Source organism: Ursus americanus, chromosome 8 (genome assembly GCF_024610735.1).
Source record: "Ursus americanus isolate L20-20 chromosome 8, mUrsAme1.1.p, whole genome shotgun sequence".
NCBI classification, from domain to species: domain Eukaryota; kingdom Metazoa; phylum Chordata; class Mammalia; order Carnivora; family Ursidae; genus Ursus; species Ursus americanus.
In genome coordinates, this window is record NC_142134.1 from 82149215 (window position 1) to 82172447 (window position 23233).

The 23233-nt window shown below is 57.3% G+C and overlaps 1 protein-coding gene across 4 annotated transcripts in view; it reads left to right on the forward strand.

Annotated features, from left to right (window-relative positions):
- ZFYVE28 (zinc finger FYVE-type containing 28) overlaps positions 1-23233 on the forward strand; it is a 114445-nt gene that overhangs the window by 25384 nt on the left and 65828 nt on the right. Inside the window, exons 1-2 of one of the 4 annotated variants that reach the window (XM_087864342.1) lie at positions 7655-8354; positions 9620-9754. The exons of the other annotated variants lie outside the window; for them this stretch is intronic. Coding sequence (XP_087720468.1) covers positions 9734-9754 — 21 coding nt within the window. The 5' untranslated portion in view covers positions 7655-8354; positions 9620-9733. Of the gene's footprint in view, positions 1-7654; positions 8355-9619; positions 9755-23233 lie in introns of those variants that run through there. 4 annotated transcript variants of the gene reach the window in all.

Below are 23233 nucleotides of genomic sequence, written 5' to 3' on the forward strand. Positions count from 1 at the left end.
TGTTTCATGGCGGCAGCTTGGGAAGATGAGAAAGTTCTGGAGATGGAGGGTGGGGATGTTCACAACCTTGCACCATACACTGAAGAATGGTTAAGATGGTAAATTTTGCATAATATATACTTTACCATTATAAAAACGATAGTTGATCTCCTAAGATACACTCAATCTAAAATAGCACTGTGTGTTTTGGGGTTGATAACACACAGAGAAGCAAACACTCGACAACAAAGGCCCACATCCATAGTGTGAGGATATCACACCACATGTGGATGTGTCAGACACGCGTGGACGTGGGCTTCAAAGCCCGGGCGTGCTGTCAACCCCAGAGCAGCCACTAAGATGTGGGGATAGCCGGTAAGAAGGGAATAGCTAGTAAACCGTCATGGTGGCCGAAATGGAACGGCAGAAGTGTACTGGATGCAGAAGGAGGTGGGGAGGGAGGAAGGGGATGGAGGCTCTGGGACCAGGAGGAAGCCGTCACAGTGCTGCCCACAGGGGAGACCACCGCTTGCTGGTCACTTAGGAGGGTGCTCTATTCAGCAAGGTGGGGTGGCCCTGGCTGGTTATGGAACGTGTTGGAGTGCCCATGGATGGCCCTGCTGTCTGCTCCCCCCCGGGTAAGGAGGGCCCATCTTGGGTGGCCTCTAAAGGTGAATGGCCACAGGGGCCTGCATCACGGGGTGGTCACTTCACCAGCATTGGGCTGCTGGGACACGCTGTCCACTACGGGGACCTCGGAAATGCCACAGCAGCTACCGGCCGTCCACTTTGCCAGGCTCCAGGCTCCTGGAGGTCAGAGCACCCCTAGCAGGGTGGAGACAGAGCCCGTCCTCACAGTCAGTGCCCAGTGCTGGGCAGCCTTTCCCCGGGTGCTCATTGCTCCACAGGGAGGAGCATTTAGGCCTAGAGGGAGGGGTGGGGCAGCCGATGGCATTTACTGCACCGGGCGCTCCTCTGGGCCAAGGGGCGAGCAGGGTGGGGGGGCAGATCCGAGAACAGCCACCCCCTGGTTGGAGGAGGGTCCCCGTTGGCTGAGCCGGTCTGAGCTGAGGTTTCTTGGGGCCATGGAGCCTCCGTCCGACTGGCCCCAGGGGCCACACTTGCCCTTCCTCTCTCCTCAGGAACCCGGGACGCCTGTGAATGGCCAGGCCCTGCGGTTTCGGCCCTGCGGACAACTCGGGGTTGTCTAGGCTCTGTCTGGGCTTCTGGAAATTTCTCTAAGGACAGAGTAGCTAGGCCCCCCGTGTCCTCTCAGGGCCCATGGCTTTCCTCCTGGAGGAACCTCTGCCTTTTTCCTTGGCACTGCTCTCTGCGTGAAGATCCACTGCTGAGGGTCATGTTTGTTTGACCCCATCCCTGACTCTGGACGTGGGTTCCTCAGTGCGGTGGGGTTGGGGGGTGCCAGCCAATGCTAGACCCTGTTTTCTTACAAAGGGTAAATAAATAGATAAGTGATAAAGAAATAGTTTTTTCTGATTGTAGTACAAATTTCTACAAAGTAGTCCATGCTCCTCATACAAGAAGCTCAAACTTGAGGCAGCTAGAGAGGGAACGGCCCTGTGGATTTTGGCGTGTCTCCGCCAGCTCTCTCCATGTTCCTTACGAAAGTGGGGTGTTCTGGGAGTGTTTCTGGTCACCTCCCTGCTTCACGGCTTTTCCAGCTTCCCTCAGTTCCACGAAAACTCACCCTGCCTCCTCCCTCGGCCCGGCCCCGGAGGGTCTGAGCTGGGTCTGAGCTGGGTCTGAGCGCGGCCCAGAGTCTGGAGTGCGCCAGGCTGTTGTAGACACAGCGCCACACCCCCGGGGCTTTGAGCAACAGGAACTGATGGTCTCCCAGTCTGGAGGCCAGACGTTGGGGATCAAGGTGTCCACAGGGCTGGCTGCGCCCGGAGCCTGGGAGGGAGAAGGTGCTCCAGGCCTCTGTCCTGAGCTCCTGGCCGCTGCGGCGGTCCTGGGCTCACGGCCACATGGCCTCCATCTCTTCTACCTCTTTAAGGACACCTGTCATTGGATGTAGGGCCTGCCCAGATACCCAGGATCTCATTACTGCCATATCTGCAGTGGTCACCTTCCCAGGTTCCCGGTGGACCTGTCATCTGTTCAGCCGACCATGACCACCATTGTGTGTGTTGGTGGGCGGGGGGTGGGGGGGTAAAGGTCTGCTGAGCGTGGTGGGCGTGGATCTGAGGCCGAAGGTGCTGTGCGCCCAGCGGATGGCCCTGTCGGGCAGTGGGGGGTGTGCACCTGTGTCCTTGCTGATCTTGGGCCACAGGTGACTTCCTGACTTGACTTGGTGCCTGTGGCCTCTGCAGTGTGACCCCCACGTGAGGGCCTTGTCACCTGTGGTTCAAGCTGCTAGAGCCCCCCTCCCTGCAGAACAGACGTGTCCTCAGGTGGGCTCCCAGCTGCACTCACACCCTGAGAGACAGAGGAATCCAGGTGGGGGACTCAGTGTGTCCGTACAGTGCTGCCCCCGGGGCACACGGAGCCCTGGGCAGCTGCCTCTGATCCATCAGGAGGTACCGGGCCTTCTGCCCCACGAGGGTTGCAGGAAGCAGCCTGCAGTTTCTTCGGGGTCGCAAGAGACTGTGGGGCTCCAGCGGCTGAGGTTCCCTGTGTGGGTGGACACCAAGGGCCTGGAAAAGGTCAGGCAGTGTGTCTGAGGGCTCATGGGGACAGGGGGGCCTCGGGCTGTCTGACCTCTCATTGCACGGAGGCTGGTCCCCTGGCCTAACCAGGTGGGTGTGAGATCCAGGGGGATGGTGGGTGCTTCAGACCCACGGATCCCAGAAGGCCCTCTGGCGGGAGTGTGAGTGGAGATGGGCTCTGGCCACTGAGACCATGGGGGTCGGCGTAGATCCAGGGGGCAGGAGCCATGCTCTGAGGGAGGGGACAGGGCCGTGTGAGGAGAGCACTGGGGTCCCCAAGGGAGGGACTCCCCTCCTCCCAGGGTCTTCAGCCCCGGTAGGAGACTGTAGCTGTGAAACACAGCACAGGTGGGGGAAGTGGAGGTGGGGCTCTGGGTGCGCCTGGCTCCCTCCACGCTCTTTCGGGACTCCTGCTCTGCCCTCTGCACATTTTAACGGGACAGAACCCTTTCCTGTTGAGCTCAAAGTGTCAAGCGCCCTGCTGTCCGCTTCCTCAGCCGAATGTAGAGGGGGTCTGGGTGGGCCGGTCCTCGTCCCTGAGGGCTGCTCTTGGTCGCCCGGGAGTGGCGCTCTGAGACCTTCACCCAGTACCGTCCCGTCCAGCACACATGTCGGCTGTGCAGCTTGTTTCTTTCTCTCAGTAAACTCAGATTGTCAGCTGAGCGGGAAGGAGGCATCTGGGTGGGTCTCGGGACTTTGGGCCAAGTCCCTCCTGCTCTCCCAGCCTTGGGTGGCACCGGGATGGGCAATGTCCAAGCAGTCTCGTGGACACTGGGTCCCCGGCGTTTTCTCTGCCTGGATTTTCCCCACCGGGTAGATGTGCTCGGGGTCCTGCGTGCCAGGCCAGGGTGTCTGAGGGGCCTCTTGTCTCTGGGCTCGTCGGTTCTCCTGTCTCTCAGCCTTCCATGAGGCCAAAACCCCCAGATCCTTTCCTGGGCAGTTCTGAGGCTGAGATGAGCGAGAGCCGGATGACCTTGCTGTGACACCCACTCTGATGGACACTCACAGATGCATGCCTGTTCTAGCGGTGTGGCAGCTCTGTCAGCTGACCGAGGGGTCCACCACGCCCACGCGTGGAGCCTCCAGCCCCAGTGGCCCCTGAGTCTGAGGGTTCTCTAAAGGTGACCAGCCTGCCCTGGCCAACACCCAGATCCTAGCATATTCCTCCCGGATGAGCCTGGGCCAGGTCCAGGGGGTAGGCCGAGGGGGGACATAAGAAAAGCAGACAGGAGTGGTGGGGGCAGACCCAAGGCTGGGGAGGGGAAAGCTGAGCACAGATGGGGGAGAGAGCCTTGGGGGAGGGGCGGGCCCCGGGGGGGGTGTGTGTAGCAGACCAAGGAGGGGCAAACACAAGGGGAAGAGCCAAGTTGGGAGGTTTGCTGGGGGGGCAGCCCCAGGAGTCATGGGAGGAGGGAGGTGCCTGTATGAGGTAGGGGCACTCAGGAAGGGGTTGGGAAGGGTTCAAGGAGGTGAGGCCAGCCCGTTCCTGCAGGGTGGGCAGAGGCTTGCTGTTCCTCCTGGTCATTCAGAAGAGCCCCAGCTACCCTCCATCAGAGAGCCTTCCCGGGTCCCTGTGTCCAGTGTAGACACCCAGCCTTTCCCTCTAGTAGACAATGGCCGTGTCCACCAGATGCACTGAGAACCGGTTGGCACCCTGGTCCAGGCAGAGGCCTGTGGCTGCGGTTTCTGTTCTGATGGGACTGGATCCTGGGAGGCTGTTTGGGAGGACGGACAGGATCCTCCAGGGTCATCAGAGGACAGTGTGCTGGGCTGGGAGCTCACTGTTCAATGGGCGTGGCCTCTCGGTACCAGGTGTGAATGCAAGGGGAGAAAGCAAGGAAAGAAATTGTGGGTTGGGGGGCAGAGAGAGACGTGTGGGCTCAGCGGACAAGTGAAGAGCCATTCATCGCTCCGGCCAGGGATGTGCATGCCCCCCACAGTGTCTATGGGGACACTGAATCATGCATATGTGGTGGGAGACCCCAAAACTCCCCCTTTGCAAGCTCGAGACCCTCTGACAGCCCAGTCCTGCCCACCCCTTCCCAAAGATCCAGATGGGTCCTTCCTCAGTAAGCCGGGAGCTGGGAGCACAGGGAGGGCTCCCCTTCCACGAGCCTGAGTGAAAGAGGGGGAGCATGGTGTCCTGAGAGAGCCTGGACAGTGGGGCTGGGTAAAATTGCCACTGGAGGTCAGAGGCTGTGTCCTTGCCGGGAGGGCTCAGCTGCAGGTGGTGGGTGCCCCCTCTGCCCTTTGCAACAGTGGGCTGGATCCTTGCCAGGTCAGGGCCTGGAACACTAAAGAAGCCCCAGGGAGGCGGCGTGGGTGATCCCAGCACTGCTGGGCGCCATGTTGCTGCCGAACCCAGGGGGCCTGCAGCCTGTGGGGCCTGGCCCTGTCCCCGGGGCCCTGCATTTCTGCTCCAGTGATTGGCATTCCGTGGCGTTGAGGTGCTGTGACACGCACTCAGCACACCAGGGATTCTCGCGGGGGTCTTCTGTACTGACCCCAAACACTCCAGCTTTGGTTGGCAGAGAGGGTTAAACATCAGATACCTGTCCTCTCTGTCATCTGCTGCCCGAGGATCTAGCCTTTCATCCATACTTATCAAATCAGTACTTATCTGTCTTAAAGAGAAGCAAAGTCAAGTCACCGCCATGTTCCTTAAAAGAAAATAAATTCTCGATATGTTAAACGTTTCCCTGTAGGGAAAGAAATCACAGAGAAGTTGGAAGACTGCGTTCGCAGCTGTGGCTCTGTCCCACGGTAGGAAGGTTCTGGGAGCGTGGGCACGCTGCAGGGAGACACAGGGCAGAAGGAGAGGCAGCCCACGAGACCCACAGCTGTGTCCCCAGAAAGCTGCCACAACGTTGGAGGACAGGTGGCAAAGTATTGGTGACAGGATAGCAGGCACACTGTTGGCTTTAGTAACATGAAAACTGTCACAACACCTCACGGCCCGCAGGACAGCTGCTTTCAAGGGAGCAGAAACCGACAAGCCTTGGCGAGGACGTGGGGAAACTGGAAACCCGTGCACTGGTGGGGGTGGGGGCAGGAAAATGGTGCAGCCATGTGGAAAACAGCGTGGAGGGTCATCAAAAAACTAAGCACTGAATGAGCCCACGGCCCCGCAGTTCCACATCTGGGTAGGTTCCCTGAAGAACGGAGAGCAGGGTCTCGGACAGGGGCCTTGCTCGGTCCTGTTGCTCTAGAGCGTTTGGGAACCCCTAATTTGGGAGATGTAAGCAGGGACACGCATGCATCCACTGTTAGAATTCTGCTAGGGACGCGCTCTCAGGAAACGCGTGGAGAGACATGCACGAGGTTGTTCGATGAGGTTTTGTTCGCAATGGCAAAACACTGCACCGCCGGCCCTTCGGAAGCTGCTGAGGGGTGGGGTTGGAACGTAAGCCACGCTGCGTGGCCTCAGAGCGCGTGCGGCGTAGGGAGCCGGTGAGAAACCGTGGAAATACGGCTGTTGTTACAAATATGTGTGCAGGGTGTGCTGCGAAGTCATTCGGGGTGTGCCTCAGCGCTACCACGGTGTCCCCGGTGACGGCGATTACGCATAGTTTGTGTTTTCTCTGTAGTTGTGTGTGATTTTGAAGACCGTTTTATACCAATCATCTATTCTGTATATGAAAATTAGGAAACATAACGGAAGGACTTTAGGCATTTCTCATTGTCCATCATTCATCTCAGCTCCGATCAGGGGCTGTTGTACCAACGAGGCAGAGCCAGGTTCCCCCAAGAGGAGGGCTGGTCCACTCTCCTGCAGCACCTGCCTATAATGCTCCGGGGGGTCTGGGCTCAAAGCCTCCTTAGGGTGGGGCTCGCTCCCCTCTGCCCCCCGACCCAGCCCACGCCCTCCCCACCAGCTGCCCCACAGAGGTCAGGGTCATCTGTTTGCTTGCAATAGGCTGGGCATTGTCCTAGAGCTGCTGGCTTGGGGAGCAGGGGCGCCTGGGCTGTGTCCCCAGGGAGCTCTTCAGCCATGGTGGGGTGCCTCAGTGGGTCCGTCTGTGACTCGGCCTGCGGGGCTGTGCCAGGGATGGCCACTGGGCTGGTTTTGGGGAGGGTGGCCACCAGGCTTGCCTGGATGACGTCTGTGAGGCTCTGAGGTCTGTCAGGGTTCAGTTTGTTCTACCCCTTGGGTGTGTGCAGGACAGACCCCCCGAGTGGTCAGAGGTCCAGGACCGACCTGTCCCTGTCACACCTGGAAAGCCATGTTGCTGTTGACTCTTCGCAAAGAGTGGGTTTAGATCGGCAGGTGTCTTTCTCTAAAAGCTCTGGGTGAGTGAGGGGTCTCTGCCTCCTTTGCCTCTGTTGAATTAAAACATTTTTTTCCCCCAAGAGTTAATTCAGTCATTTGTTTGTTGACAAATCTTGATTTTGTTTCTCCACGCTCCCCCTGTGACCCTCGAGGGTTTGGGCTGTTCCCTCCAGGGCTGCTGTTCCATGGGGCCTCAAGGGGTGGGCCGCCTCCTGCTCCGGAACCACCAAGGGGCTGCTCCGCCTCTGCTCCCCACTGCACTCGCCTTCTCCCGTTCTTGCTTGGACACCCCTGACCTCAGACTGCACCCCCAGCATTGGGTGACTTTGAGTGGCAAGTGCTTGGCACCATTCTCCCTCTGGGTGGGGTGGTTATTTGCCTCTGACTCTTCTCGGATAATGGTTCATCCATAGGGTCCGAAAGCTCTCAAAACTGTTTTCTACAAAACCAGCTTCCTTTTCCCTGATAAAGGGGATTCCTTCCAGAAAGTTCCTTCTGGCAGCAGTGCAACCTGGGCTCCTCAGAGTCTCTGAGGATCCGTGGGAAGGGGCTCTGTGCAGCCGACTTGTTTCCGGGTCCTGGCGGCCCTCTCCACCCCCAGGGTCCTTTCAGGAAGCTGCTTGTGCTCTGCCAGAGCATGGTGCACAGGCCGCCACCCAACGCCGTCGCACCTGTGTGCTGGTGCCGCCAGGAGTGGGAGCAGACTATTGTGGTCTCTGGTGAGTTGCTCTGGATTCAGATCTCGAGAGGGACAGTGAGGGATGACGTCCCGTGTGGCGGCCTCGCCCTGTCCATCCTCCGTGTGGAAGGAGGACTGCCCTTCGCTCCTTCCTGGGGACCCACATGTTGTACTTCTCGGTGACACCGAAGTGTCGACCCTAAGAACGGGCAGCACACCCTTCCTCAGACCCGGGGTTCCCACTTCTCTGACGTCAGTAAAACTGAAGGAGGGCATAACGGAGATTCTCAGCCTGTAGTTGTCTACGGCCCGTCCTGCTGACTCAGGGCGAGAGCAGGTGTTCTGGGCTCACACAGGATCAAGCAGGGGGAGCGGCCTTGCCGCTGGAGCCAGCCTGCCGAGGTAGGGAGCTGCTTACCCGTGGAGACACTGGCCGTGGTGAAGAGCCCAGCGCGTTTCTAGTGGCACTTGTCTGTGGAATGGTTGTTCACCAGGACGTGTCACGTGCTTGTGCCATTGGGACCAATTGTGTACTGATACTCGTGGCAATGATAACTCAGTCCAGAAGAGACGTCTAAAACTCAGTCTTACGGTCACGGGAAATTTTTAAAAAATCCTGTTTATATATTTACTATTGCAGATATGTGTGACAGGCATAAACATGTGTTCTGTGCAGATAAAACAACAGGGAGAAAGTGTTGTGGAAACGCGGACTCACGAGGGCGAAGGAGCCGCATGTCTGCTTGTCTGTGCTCAGGTGTGTTTGCGGGTGAGGCGGTCACGTCGGGGGGCTGTTTGGAGTCCATGCGGGATGGGGTCATTTTATCGTTAACAATTACAATTTATTGGCAGTCCAACCTCCGTAATTTTGTAAACTTCAGCTGGACATTTTAGCCATCGAAAAATTTTAGCCATTAGAAAAACCAGGCTTGGTTTTTCTGGATTCTCGTAAGAGGAGAGAGCTTCCACTGTGGGGTCCTGGCATGGGTGGGGGCGTCCCAGCAGCTGCAGATCCATGCAGTGCCCCCCCAAGTCTGGACAGACTCTGGGGTTCTGAGATTTCCTTTATTTGGTTGGTGAGGAAGCTCCAAGTCCCGCAGTGGATGTTCTTGGATCTTTGAGGGTCCTGCCTATCCCTGGAGAGCCCCCCTCACCGGTTCTCTGTTTTCTGGCACAGGGTCCACGGCAGGACTGTGCACTGTGGGGTCTCGGCCATATAACCAGCCCCCACCCAGTGCCCCTCCTCGTAGGATGGCCCCCAGTTGGGGCAGGCCTTGGCAGGCAAGCCAGGCAGGGGGCCCCACAGGTTCAGGGTGACCATCTGCCCCCGTGGGCACCTTCCCAGCAGCTCCCCGGGATGCCCCAGAGCCCACAGATAACCAGGAGCAGACCTGCCCCACGGAAGAAGAGACCTCTGACCAGAGCCCCTAGCACCGGCTCCTAATTCCCACTGTTGGGGGTCTCGGGTGATGTGGGAAAGGTGGGTAAACCCTGCAATTGCCTCTCCTGTTTCCTTTGGAAGAATCAAGATGCACGGCATGAATGAGCTCTGGAGGTAGAATGTAAGCGTCTGAAAAGACAGTCGTTTTGTCTGGCCCCGAGTTGCGGGCTTGAATGCGGGCCTGGAGCTGAGCCGGGTGGAAACGTAGCTGCTGGAGCATGGTGGGCGTTGCCTGGATTTGCTCATTCTGCAAACGTTGGCACAGCTTCTGCTGTGTGCCGGGTCCCGGGCACCAATCGAGGAGCACATGGACGTGGTCCCTGCCTTCTCGCACCTCACAGGCAACTGGGCACGTGCCAACGGTCAGTTGCACGATCAGTCTATGGCGTCAGTCCAGGAAAATAGGATGAAGGGATGTGCAGAGCACCCCCCGCGTGTGGGAGCGTGCAGCGCTCCCCAGGGGTCCGATAAAGCTCTCCTAGGAGTCGGGGCAAGAGAATGGAGGAGAAAGACTGACAGAAAAGCTCCATTTGAAAACAAAATAAAACAAAACACCACATGCACCCCAATGTTCACAGCAGCAGTGTCCACAACAGCCAAACCATGGAAGGAGCGGAGATGCACTTCAGCAGATGACTGGATAGAGAAGCTGGGGTCCATATATACAACGGAACATTACTCAGCCATCAGAAAGGATGGAACTGGAGGGGATGATGGTAAGTGAAATAAGTCAAGCAGAGAAAGACAATTATCATATGGTTTCATTCGTATGTGGAACATAAGGAACAGCATGGAGGACATTAGGAGAAGGAAGGGAAAAATGAAGAGGGGGGATCAGAGGGAAAGACAGACCATGAGAGACTACGGACCCCGGGAAACAAACTGAGGGTTTCAGAGGGGAGGGGGGGTGGGGGGATGGGCTAGCCCCGTGAAGGGTATTAAGGAGGGCACGTATTGCGTGGAGCACATATTGCATTATACGCAATGAATCATGGAACGCTACATCAAAAACTAATGATGTACTATATGGTGACTAACATAACATAATAAAAATAAAGATAAATAAGGTCTGTAAGTAGAGCCAATGCTTTACTATAATTGAGACTGAAAAAAAATGAAGTTTTCTTGATTATTTGTGAAAAAACAACACACACACACACACACACACATACACACACAAAAAAACAGCAGCTGGGACTTTCCCCGAAGGGAAGAAAAACGAGGGTCCTCAAGTGAAAGGAGACGGAGTTTGAAGCAGGAGAAACAACACGAAATCCCCTGAGACGTGTAAAACTTTGAAACATGAAGGTGAAAAATCTCAGAAGTTAACAGAGAAAAGACAGGGTGACTGTAAAGACAGGAAAAGCCTGACAGATGTCTCTAACGGTGCCCGACCGCAGACAGAGGAAGCGTGGCCCACGGTGCAGGGTCCCACCCCGGGACGGACTCCCACGCGGGGCAAGGCACAGCCGCTGCCCGGGCACCCGACGGTGAGCTGGCCTAGTGTGCATTCTCACGGCCCGGCTTGTTCTAACAGAGCTCGTCAGCAAGACGGAAAGGGGTCTCGCGGGGAAGCCAGGGGATAAAAGGAGTAGCACTGAGGCTGGACATCGGTTAAATGTCGACAAATGTAATTAGCTATTGATCGTTGCAGAAATCGTGTGTGTCTAAAATAGAGGGAAGGGAAGAGCCCCCGAGCAGTACTGTCCTGCAGAGATATGGCACAGGCCTCAGCTGCTGGCCTGTGTGTGATTTAAAATTTTCAAGTAGTCACATTAAAGAATACATAGTAAAAAGAAACAGGCAAGATTAATTTTAATAATACATTTTACTTAACCAAATAGATCTGAAGTATTACTATCTCATCGTGTAATCAACATACTAACCAGGAGATGTGTACATTCCCACGAACGTCTGTGAAGTTGGCATGTTGGCCACACTGACGGCACGTCTCGACCCAGAGTGGCCCCGTTCGGGTGCTCACCAGCCCTCTGTGGAAGTGACTGCCGCTATGAATGGTGGGGAGCTGGACGGCGAGCACAGAGGGAGGGGATCCGGCTGTCCTCTGCCTGGGACAGCAGGTGATGGCGGCACGCCTGTGGCCCGGGGCTCACGCTGTGTGGTTCCCTGGAGATCGGAAGGCCCAGTGTTGGGGAGACAGCCCTGGTGTCTCATCCCACAGGGAAGATCACTGTATGGCCACCGAGTCATGACTGCATGTGGGTTCAGAGAGTGGGTCATTTGCTGTCCAGCTTGGGGGAGAGCCAGGTGACCGGCCCCGGTGATTTGGGCCTTGTTGGAACTTACCACCCTATTTGATACAAAGTTGCTTGAAATGAGTAGGGATGACTTCATATAACATTTTCCTGTAAAATGGCAGTTGGGACAAGAGAAAGCCCTCTTCCTCAAAGCTTCTGGAGAGCCACGGTGACCCCTCCTCAGCTTGCCACAGCAGGCGGAAGGGGCGTGGAGCTCCGGGCGCGGAGGGCAGTGCCCAGCTCACGGCAGATTCTCCTTCACGTTGGTGGGCTAGATGTCAAGGCACTCGGAATTGCGTTTTGTGAACAATGGAGAAAGACAAAAACTTACCGGGGGAGTTCTGTTCTGGAAGCTCAGAATCTTCCGTGGGAGAATTAGACCCGCTGTGTGTCCACTCCCCCGTCTGAAAGCTTCCCTGGGTCTGCCAGGCCTGCTGGTGCCCTGCGTGTTCCGCACCAGCGGGGCAGGGGTGTGAAAATGGGCTCCTGACGAGCTTGACAGAAGGAAGTCCAGGCCTGCCCAGATGGGAGCGCAGCCCTGGGTCTGCCCCGGTGCTGACGGGGATGTATTTTAAATTCCGGATTTGTCCCAGAGGTGCTCTGGGCATCCTTCCCCGTGAGCGCACGAAGACCCACTTAAAAGCACAGATTCTGACCTGTGTCTCGTCTTCAGAGTCTCAGCTGCTGAACGGTTAATTGAAGACGTACGTTTTTGGAGAGATCTTTGTATCAGTTATGATTTTCTGTATAATTGCACTCGGTTGTCCCTGCGGCTTTTTCCAGATGGAGGGCTGAGCCTGTGAACAAGAGAGATGCGGGGATGGACTGTGCATATATCATACTTTTAGGGTAAAAACACTGCTTTTTGCTCTTCTTGAAGACCTGTGGGTAGGAGGGGCCCGGGGTGGCGTTGGAGCCGTCTCTAGTTTCGAGGAGGCAACGAGTACATCTGTGTTTTTGAGGGGTTCGGTGAAGACCCCGGTGTGCCACCCGAGGGTGCGTTTACCGCTGCACAGGTGGGAGAAGCCGTGCTTGGGGCGGGCGCGCTTGAGGATTCATTATGTGCCCCAAGTCCCGTGGGCAGAAGACCAAGAGGTTAACAGTGTTTTGGTTCTGGGAGATGTTTACTTTCCTGTTTAGTTTTCAGAATTTCTGTACTTTTTACCATCAAAAATAATATTTAAAAAATATCTTGTGTTCCGTATGCTTTATCAAGGCGTGGTCGCTCTTTAAGAAGGGTTGAGCGTAATTGGAGAAGGCCGCTCGGCCAGCCCCGAGCCTTCCGTCACTGTGGTGGGTTGTTGAGGGGAGGCACTGATCCCCCCCAAGTGTCCACGTGGAGGCGAGGGGTCTTCTGTTGCTCTGGTGTGGTTTTGTTGTCCCCTTGCCGCCCGTGGACCCGGGGCAGCTCTGCAGGTGCTCGGGCTGCCTGGCACTGGCGGGAGAGGCCTGGGGGCCGTGCACATGGGTAGGTGCTGGTCCAGGCTGCTGGGCGGGTCAGCCTTGGGGAGAAGCCTCAGGGAGGGCGGGCTCTTGGGAGTGAGAAGCAGCCCTGCCCCAGATGGGTGCCAACCCTCACCCCTCCTGAGATCAGCCCCAAGGGTTTAACCTGCCAAAATCCGGGCAGCCCCGAGATATTTGCTCTCTGCCTTCATGCGGAGGGGAGACAGCTGGAGACACTGGGGTTTCCTTGTTGGGTGACTTCCGGAGTCCAGGCCAGGCCGGCCTGCCCACACATGCCACCTGTGGCACCTCTTCTCCTTACTTCCCGCAGCACGCTGCATGCTAGGGGCACCAGGGAGGCCTTTGGTGCTGTTGGGCGATGTTTGGGATGAAGACATGGACCTGGAGGGGCTGGGGGAACAGTGAGGGTAAAGGCCTGGAGGCTTGACTGTGCCGGGCATGCTCGAGGGACAGGAGGAGGTCTGGGTGTTGCAGCCCGGCGAGAGGGGCAGGGCCAAGGCATCCAAGGGGCACCGTGGGCAAGCTTTGGCTGCTGGCCCCCCATGGGCTGGGGGTGCAGCGGAGGAAGGGGCAAGGGGTGGTTGGGCAGCATGCTTTGAAGGCACAGCCCATGGGGTTTGCTTGGGGTGGGGGTGAGGGTGGGGGTGAGGGTGAGAGGGAATCCACCACCCCCTAGCTCACACGACCGAAGCTGCCTCTGCCGGCCCCTACTGAACCCAGATGCCCCACCAGGGCCACTCTTCCCAGCCTGAACCTTGTGCCCTGGAGGGTTCCTCTTGGTCACGCGAACATGTGGCAGTAAATGAAACATTCCTCTTTGGACAGGACATGTCCCCGTAGGGTACGTGCCTGCCTTGGCCTCCTTCCGCACACGGGCCGCGTCACCACCATAGGCAGGCCAAGCCTCAGAGCCGCCCGCCCGCCCTCCTTCCTCCGTGCCCCCATGCAGTGGGCCTGTGGGCTGGGGCGGGGGTTCCACAGGGTTCCACATGGCTGCCCAGCCCTGGGCCATGCTGGGGACCCAACCCTGATCCCGCAGCCCCAACCTTAGTCTCATTGCTGAGCAGGCAGGACTCCTCACATCCGGGGGACCCAGGGGCTGCCAGCTGTTGGGTCGAGGACCAGCCTGCCAGCACGGTGTTCCTGGGGGAGTGGCATCAGCAGCCCAGGTCAAGGCTTTTCCAGTTCTGCTTTGGCCCTCAAAGACAGAGTGTTCACCTGCCTTCTGGCCCGCTCTGGCCCCAGGCCTCAGGGGTGGGCCCACCGTGGGCTTCAGCCGCGGGTGGGGTCAACTAAGGCACCCCCAGGGGCCATTCCAGGCGTGAGGGGTCCTGCTGCTGACCTGCTGCTTGTGACAGACTCAGGGGCTTGCCCTCCTCCGGGCCGGTACCTCAGGGTGTCCCCAGCAGAGGGTGGCACCTCGATGGGCCCTCTGGCCTCCATGCCGAGTGTTCCCCCAGGGCCTCCCAGGTTGGCCCCTGCGCCCCCTGGCTGACCCCAGGCAGCCTCTCAGCCTAGGCTTCCCCGGGCTATGATCTTGTCTTCGAGGTCCCATGGTTGACAGGAGAGCGAGAGGGTGGGGCTGGCCTGTCACCTCCGTCCCCCTACGGCCACGGCTCTGCCTTGTGTCACTTGGTGCAGTTTGCGTGGCCTGGAATTGTGGATACACAGACTTATACCTGCTTACTGTGTGTCGTCTGTTTTGTCTGGCTTCAGTTCAACCCAGATATGTTGAGATCACATTGTAGCTCCGCCCCTCTTGTTGCCAACGCGAGCTCGGCTGTGCGGACCGGCCCACAGCTTGTCTGTCTGTCCGTGCTCACGGTGAGCGATGAGCGGACGTGTGGGTTCTTCCCAGGCCTTCACCGCCGGGGATGAAGCTTCTCTGTGCGCTCGCACACACAGCTTCGTGTGGACGTGCACTTCAACTCCCGGGACAGCTGGGAGCCGCACGCCTAGTTCACGCGGCTGGCGAGCTTTTCAAGAAGCTGCCAATCTGTTTCCCAAAGGCCGGACCGCTGCGCACCCCCCACTGGGGTAGAAGGTTCCAGGCGCTCGGCGCCCTCGTCAACACTTGGTACAGTCAGTGTTCAAACTTTAGCCATTCAGAGGGGTGCGAGGTGGCCGCTTATGGTGGCCTGAATTTGCATTCTCTCAATGACCATGACGCTGAGCAGCTCTTCACGCTCATCGGTCAGTCTGTAGGTCTTCTTTACGTAAGTGTCTGTTCAAATGTTTGCCCGTTTTAAAATCAAGTAGTGGTCTGGTTTAGCTGTAAGCGTTCTTCCTACGTTCTAGATCTTAGTCCTTCAAAATCTACACGTTTGACAAGTATGTTCTCCAAGTCCGTGGCCTGACTTTCATTTTAACAGGGTCTTTTGAAGAACAAACTTTTTAATGTTGATGAAATACAATTTATTGATTTTTTTCTTTTACATAGTTCACGTTCTCTGTGAGCTAGTGACGAACACTTTGTCAAGCCTAAGAGCACCAAGATTTTTCTACTTTGGGTTCATTTTCGTGTATGTTAACAGGTAAGGTTTGAGGATCATTTCGTGCCTGTGGCTGTCCGATTGTTCCAGCAGTATTTCTTGAAAAGAGTCTCTTTCTCCGTCTAATTTCCTCGGTACCTTGGTGAAAAATCAATTGCCCATGTATGTGTGGGTTTATTTCTGGACTCTGTTCTGTCGGCTGAAACCATCCCGGATATACCCAAACACCCACAGGGGTGGGCCCCGACTGGCCTAGTTCTCCAGCCCGATACCTGGTGTACAGCTGTTGGTTAGGTGTATATAACCAGGTGGTTGAACTTGTGTGTGACAAACCAGTCTTGGGAAATCAGTCTGAGCCCTTGAGGAAGAATATTCCACACATCCGAGGGAAAACCACTCCTTGTTTGCTGATCATTCTGGTTTTGGATGGTTCTGTTTGCCCTTTTGACCCTACTCTGCCACCAATTCTCCTGAGCCCCTCAGGTGGGCCCCTGCTGGATGAGGCCTGAGGTCTCGTGCAGATGCTCTTCCTGTCTGCCTCTGGGATGGCCTGGCACTTGGGGTCCCGGGACCTTCCGGAGGCAGGCTGGCCTGTTTGCAGGTGTCCTGGGGCAGGCACCCCCCACAGGGCCCTACAGCAGCACTGCCACAGTGAACAGAAGGCTTAATGGAGATAATATCCTCCCTTCTGAGTGAGTCGTGCACTTTAGCCCTATCCCTGTGTCCCTCTCGGGTGTTCTCCGCTCTGGGCCAGCAGGATTCAGGTGCAGGGCTGTCTCCCTCCTGCAGTGACAGATTTGTCAAAAGAGAGTGCCCAGACATGGGGCAGCGCGCGTCCTCGGAGGTACCAGGAGGCCCCCAAGTGTGAGCTGGCTGAGAACCGGGGACACCCCTGTTCGTGGGCTGGAGCAGCCAGGAAGTGCTGCAAGGCCTAGAACCCTGGTCATTTTCACCTGGGCTCTGGGGCAAGCTGTGCCCAGGGCAAGTTCACAGGATACATGGACTGAAGTTGGAAAAATGAAGAACTTCTGAGTGCCTCCAACATAGCCATGACGAGGTGAGCCCCCTCCCTGCTGGGCTCTGGGGCATTCAGGTAGTTGGGGTGTGGTGCAGGGCGGGTACACTCCTTTTCCCCGGCTGCGGTAACCAGATACTACAAAGTAGGTGGCTTAAAACAAAGGAAATTCATTCTTTCATGGCTCAGGAGACGATAGTCTGAAAAAGGGTTCGTCCTCCAGAGGTTCTGAGAGAGAATCTGGTCCTTGTCTCTTCTGGATTCTGGGGGCTCCCGGCATTCCTGGGCTTGTAGACACCTTGCTCCGATGTCTACCTCTGCTTCCCATGGCTTCTCCTCCGTGTGTACCTCCCCTTCTCTTGTAGGGACACTTGCCCTTGGATGTAGGGCCTAACCCCAATAATCCGGATGCTCTCATTCCAAGATCCTACCTTCCTGCCATCTGCAAAGACCCTTTTCCAAAGAAATCACATTCTACGTTTTCAGTGGACTTCGAGGGCCACTGCACATGGATAGGAACCATTTCTGGGGTCCCAAGGCAGGTGATGGGAAGCACCTTTGCCTTGCCCCAAGGATTCCCTTTATGGCAAGTAAGCATGCTCCCAACGGTGATGAAGGTACCACGCTGCCCGGTCCACACCTGCCTTTGGCTTTGGCTGTGGCAGAGGGACCCTCGTCCCGGCGGACAGAGGCCCAGTCTAAACCGCGCACTTATGCAGCTGTGGGACAGCAGATCTGTTCAGGCCAGAGAGCGTGACTGCCTTCCCTCCTGTGACTCACACGCAGAATGACAGCATGCTGGGAGGAAGGACAGCAACAGAGAAGGCTTACAAAGGGCCAATAAGCACGGAAAAGGAGCTGCACATCTTCACTCAGCAGGGAGACACAGATCAAAATCCATGGAGGGGGCGCCTCGCCCCACCCCACCCCTGCCACAGCTGGAGGCTGGAATCGAAGTCACAGAGGCCCCCAGGGGGCTGCTGAGGCTGTGGAGAGAGCGGGAGCCTCAAACACAGCTGCCGTGGGATCGTGGGATCGTGACGTGGTGCAGCCACTTTGGAGAGCAAGCTGGCGGTTCCTCAGTGTCACCCAGAGTTACCGTGTGACCCGGAACTCCCCTTCTAGGTTTATGCCCAAGACAAACGGAACACTCATGTCCACACAGACACATATTCATAGCAGCATTATTCACCGTTGCCACAAGGTAGAAACAATCCATGTGTCCACCAACCAATGAGTGGAGCGATCAACAAGATACGGTCCGTCCACACAGTGGCAGGCTACTCACCCATAAAGAGGGCTGACATACGCCACAACGTGGGTGAACCTGGAGAACGTGCGGAGGGGAAGGAGCCACACACAAACGGCCACGTCTTGTGTGATCCATTTGCACGAAACATCCAGAATAGGCAAATCGGTAAAGACCGTAATCAGGGGCCAGTAGAAGGATGACTGGTAATGGGCGTAAGCTTTCCCTTGGAGCGATGGAGGCCTTCTAAAATTAGTTCACGGTGATGGCTGCACGAGCCCGTGAATATACTGAAACCCCTGAGTTGCGTACTTTCACTGGGAGGATATTAAGGGATGTGAGTTATATCTCGGTAAAACTGGTTCTAAAAGCCGGGATTATGCTCTTTGGGAAGGGGCGGCTGGGCTTGTCGTCCTGACCCGTTGGATCCGCTTGTCCACAGACCTTCCCCGAGCAGCACCACCCGCGTGGCCCTGAGTGACGTGTGGTCAGAGGGCCTGGGTCCAAGCTGGCAGAAACCACGCGGGTTCTAAGTCCTTGGGTCCCTCAAAGTGGGGCAGTCCAGGGGGCTCCAAGGGGGCGCATTAACCCCACCTGCTCAGCCAGGGAGACCTCCCTCGGTGCTGGTTTCTGGTGATGTCCTGTCTCTTAGGTCCTCCCATTGGGACACCCCTTGGGATTCCATGTTCCTCCCTGACCAGCGTGCTCCCAGGACCCAGGTGGGGCTGGCCCTGGACGAGGCTCCCTACAGGTGTGGGGTCAGCCTCTCCCAGTCCACTTCATGTCGGCCCTGCTGATATGCCTGGGACTGGGGGACACTCATGGGCCTGGGCCTGAGCTGACAAAACAGAGATCAGGGTAGCCCAGCTGCTGTCATAACCCACCTGCACTACTACACTTGGTCCCAAACCTGGGACCCCTGTTTGGGCCCTTTAATTGGTCCTCTGTTTAAACGAACAGGCTCAGTTCACCTGTGTTCAGATTTAGTCAGTCACCTCAAATTCTTTTTGAAGGACAGGATTCATAAACAAGCAATTTAAATTTCTGTTTCCCTTGGGTAGATTCCCTCCCGTCTAGAAGCTGAGAAGACTACAGCCCCCCGCCCCCGGCCCGTCTGGTTCCCGGGCTGCTGTCAGCCAGGCGGGCCGAGCCCAGGACTCTGTCCCAGCAGTAGGGGTGCAGGAGGGGGCGCCCCCGGGGCTGCTGAGACAGTGTCCCATGGTTGCTAGCAGCGTGGGGGCAGAGGTGATTGTCATCCTAGCAAGTTCACTATTTAATAGTCAGTTTTGAAAATAACATGTATTTGAAAGAAAGTTCAGAACGGATCTTCTGCAGTTTACAGGCAGCTGTCCGGTGCGGTCTGGGGGCACAGAGCGCACCTCCCTCTCCAGATGGGCCGATGCCTGTGCCCCTGCCCCCGCAGTTACAGAAGAGCTTCTCCATGGTCCTGCCGGAGCTACGGGGCGTAACCGCCAGCCAGCGCTCCTGCCGCGGCATTCATGTGTATGCTGCTGGACCGCGAGGTTCGCGATTTCGTTTTCCTTCTGAAAACCATTCACTGGACAGTCAGTTATCTCCAGGTGCTGCGTCTGGTTTGGTGTGCAGACCAAACACTGCAGCCACGGCCCGTGTGGTCACCTGGGGTGTTGCAGGGTCTCACCCCTGGCTGCTCCCTCTGGAAGAGGGGTGTCCCAGCCCAAGAGAGGGCAGTCTAGCCTCCTCCCAGGAACATCTCCCCCGGCAGTGTGGGTCTGTCTCGTGATGGGACTAGAGCATGCTTCCACAGGCTCTGTGGGGCCCCTGGCCGTGCCCCCAGGGCAGGGACCCTCTGCAGTCAGAGGGCTTTCTCCTGAGCCGTTCCTCTGTCGCCCTCCAGAGTGGCCCACAGCGGGGAAGCGGCCCTTGCAAGGTGACCCACTTGGCTGGGAGATAACAGGGAACTGGTTTATTGGGTGTCTAAACTGGTCCTGCAATCTTGAGTTTTCAGGGCACTAATTAGCAGAACACGTGGTAAGTGGCAGAGTACTGGGCTCACCTCAGGGAGGCCCACTGTCGGCTTTGCTTAAGGAGGTTCTTCTAAAACATCATTTGGGGCAACAATGGTTATGGTGATAAAAATACCTTAAACAAAAATTTAGTGAGTTCAAAACTCTGTCTCAGAACTGATGTGTGAACATCTTAGGTATGAGTAAGATTTCATGACTACTTCTTGCTGGGATACCTGGAGCCCAGATGTCATTACAAGTTGCCGCTGCCATCTCTCTGAGAGGATGTGGTGTGCTCCCTTGTGGGTGTCCAGATTCCGCCTGGGGACCCTTCTTCCAGGTCGACGTGCTGGGGAGCGGTTCTAGAACCATCTTTGAATTCACGGGGAAGTTGGGCTGTGTTATGTCCGCTCACCTTAGTTTCCTGAGTGTGAGTTATACGCCGTCTGAGTGCTGTCCCTCTCCTGCACCCCTCCTGTGGAGGGGGACCCCTGCCCATGTCCGTCCAGACTTCTTCTGCAGCTGGCTCAGCGGAGGTCTTCTGGTATTGGGGTGACTCTCCAAGCTCTCTGACCCACACTCCTGCCCAGGCCTACAGCAGGAGGGCTCAGGAGGGTCCTCCCCTGGGCCCCCCAGGAACCCCGCCCATCCAGCCAGCACTCTGCCATCTTTGAGCCAGAGTCGGGGAAGGGGGTGGTGGTGCTTGTCACCTATTCCAGGTGTCTGAAGGGTCAGGGATTAAGGGAGGGACCTGGAGCAGGGAGAGGCCAGGGCTGGCAGGCCCGAGGTGGGTTGCCGACTGGCCCAGATGCCAGCCTGAGTCAGAAGACGGTGGTCACACACTCCTGGTCACACGCACACCAGCCAGAGGCAGCGAGTGGTGTCGCATGTGTTACGTGAGCCCGAGTGAGAGGGCGCCAGCGTCTTGCCCCCCTGCACTCCTCCTGCCACTCCACTCACTCTCTCGGCCTCATAACCCTCCCACGTCGCTCTGTCTGGACATCACCGACCTCCCGGCCTCCGTGGCAGCCCAAGGTTCCACCCGCTGCTCACTTGCAGCTGTTGCTTCCCGCGAAGCTGCCCGCTGCCCACGCCGCACCCCAAGCCCTCCCTTCCGGGCTCACCTGGACACCTGCGCCCGGTCCCCTTGCCCCCGATACCCGGCCCCTGAGCCTCAGTGCCCCGCACCCACCCCCCATTCCCTGCCTCTTGTCCCCAGTGCCCCGCACGCCAGCCCCCGATGCCCCGCCGTGGTGCCCCTCACCCCAGCCTCTTGTCCTAATGCCCCACATCCCAGCCCCCAGTATGCCGCCCCTGTGCCCCTGCAGTCAGTGCCGCCTGATGTGTCGGCCTCCCTAAGGAGCTCGGAAAGACACAGGGCACTGAGCAGGAGGCATGTCCCAGAGCAACCCCTAGTGTGCCTGTCTGGACCCGTCAGCCAGAGATCCAGGGACCAGGTTTGGGGGAGGGGTGTCTCCTGCCCTTGCTGTGGGTCCTTGCCGCCTCCTGGGTGCTGAGGTTCCCCACGCGGCTCTGTTGGTTGGACGTCGTGTGGTCAGCTGTTTTGGGAAGGTGCTGTCCTGTGGAGAGCTCAGGCCACTCTTGGGGGATGATGTATCAGGAGTGATGTCATTGTTTGGCTTACTTTTTATCACCCTTGGCAGCTTCCACTACCTTCGCTTTTACTGGTACCGATGACTCCTGATGACTCCTTACTGAGTGTCTGCTGTGCCCCAGGCACTTGCCAGGTACTCCATGTGCTTTAAGCCCATTTTGCAAGTGACAGACTGAGACATGGGTACCCACGGTCACCGTCCAGTGAGTGACCGAGCTGGATTTGAACCTGCAGCCACCCTGCACCTGAGCCCAGCACATTGCTTCTACATTCTGGGCCCACCTGGTTCGTCTTGCCATCTTGGGTACACACTCTTGCCCATGCTGCTGGGGGCCCTTGATTCCTCCAAATGCATTATCAGAACAGCGTGTCTATTACTATACCATAGAGATAAAATATTTATTGATGTCAGTCATCAGTCTTTCTGGGCAAGCATTTGGCTGTGCCCTCGAGACAGCACGGTTCTGGGTGGACTGGCTGTGGCCACCACACAACTGAGGACAGGCCGTCTGTGGCTCGGGTTGGGCTGCAGGCACGTGCGGGGCCCGGCTGACCAATCACTGGGGCCTGCGCTGGGTAGGGTGGTTCCTGGGCTTCGGAGATGATTTTCTGGCTACAGCCCAGGATGGGGCCAGCCTCCTGGAGTGGAGGCTTGCTCCCTGGGCATTCAGAGTTGACATGTGCTGTCATTGCACGCTGGCCCTCCTGGACCCTGAGCCACCGACCTGAGCCTGGTGGGACCCACCAGCTTTCTATCAGGGACACATGGTGGCAGCCCAGGTGGCAACTCTGTGTAGCTCTTGCTCTTAACCCCCAACAGGAGCCAGTAGGGAAACTGAGTGATGGAAAAAAGCCATCCTTTGTCAGGGAGGCAGAGTGACAGGTGGGGCTCCTTTTTGAATGTGTGATCCTGGGTGGATTTGTGAACCTCTCCCCGTGCAGATTGGGGAATAGCCCTCACCTCCTCTGAGGCGGTGTTGGGTTATGGAAGTTAGGTGACGTAGTTCTTTAAAAAAAAAAATTTTTTTTAAAGATTTTATTTATTTATTCGACAGAGATAGAGACAGCCAGCGAGAGAGGGAACACAAGCAGGGGGAGTGGGAGAGGAAGAAGCAGGCTCATAGCAGAAGAGCCTGACGTGGGGCTCGATCCCAGATCGCCGGGATCACGCCCTGAGCCGAAGGCAGACGCTTAACCGCTGTGCCACCCAGGCGCCCCAGGTGACATAGTTCTTGACGTTTTTCTCTGTGATCCATCTGCACCGAGCTCTGCCCACCAATACCTAAACCATGGAGGCTTGTCATCCTCCTCGAGTCCCATCAGGAAGCAGCTGGCCACCAGGCGTGCTGGACCGGGGCGGGGGGCCACAGGGGTGGTGAGGTGCCTGGGGCTCAGCCCCACACCGAAGCCTGAAGGCCAGGAAGGGCAGGTTCCTGAGTCCTGGGAGCAAGCAGAGTGGGAGGGCCAACCAGCAGCAGCTGTTGCCAGTCGTGGGGAGGGGTCTCGCACAGGACAGAGCCTCTGACAGTCCCACCTGGTGTCTGGGCGTGCTGTCTGCAGCCCCCAGTGGAGAAAGCAGGCTGTCGAGTGGGGTTGGGCACAGGAGTAACCGGCCACCTGTCCTGGATGAGCCAGAGGGCAGGGCTGCTGCCATGTAACAGCAGGAGTGCCTACCTGTTTGGGACACCAGATCTGCGGAAGGGTGGCTGGTGTCTGGGGCCTGGCCATCCCGGGGTGTACTGATGGAGGCAGGGCCAACTTTGGGGGCATGGGGCATGGGACTGCAAGTCGGCCAGACCTTGGTGGGGCCAGAGGGTGGTGCAGACCTGCAGGAGGGCCGTGGTCCATGTTTGGAGGCAGTGAGGGGTTCCGGGCCTGGTGCTCCGTGGTTGGTGGCTTTCCTTAACAGTGCAGTGTGGTCTGGCTGCTTCTCTTGTGCCCAGGGCCTGAAGATTGACTGGCTGAGTTGGGGCAGGGGGCACCACTGAGGAGGAGCAGTCAAATTCAAAGTGCTACAACTGGGGGCTTTTCTCTGCTTTCTTTGCAGCATTCTTGGATCTGTGGTGTTGCAGTGGGGGGTCCAAGGCTTTACTGGAAAGCTGGTCCAGATGAAGCCT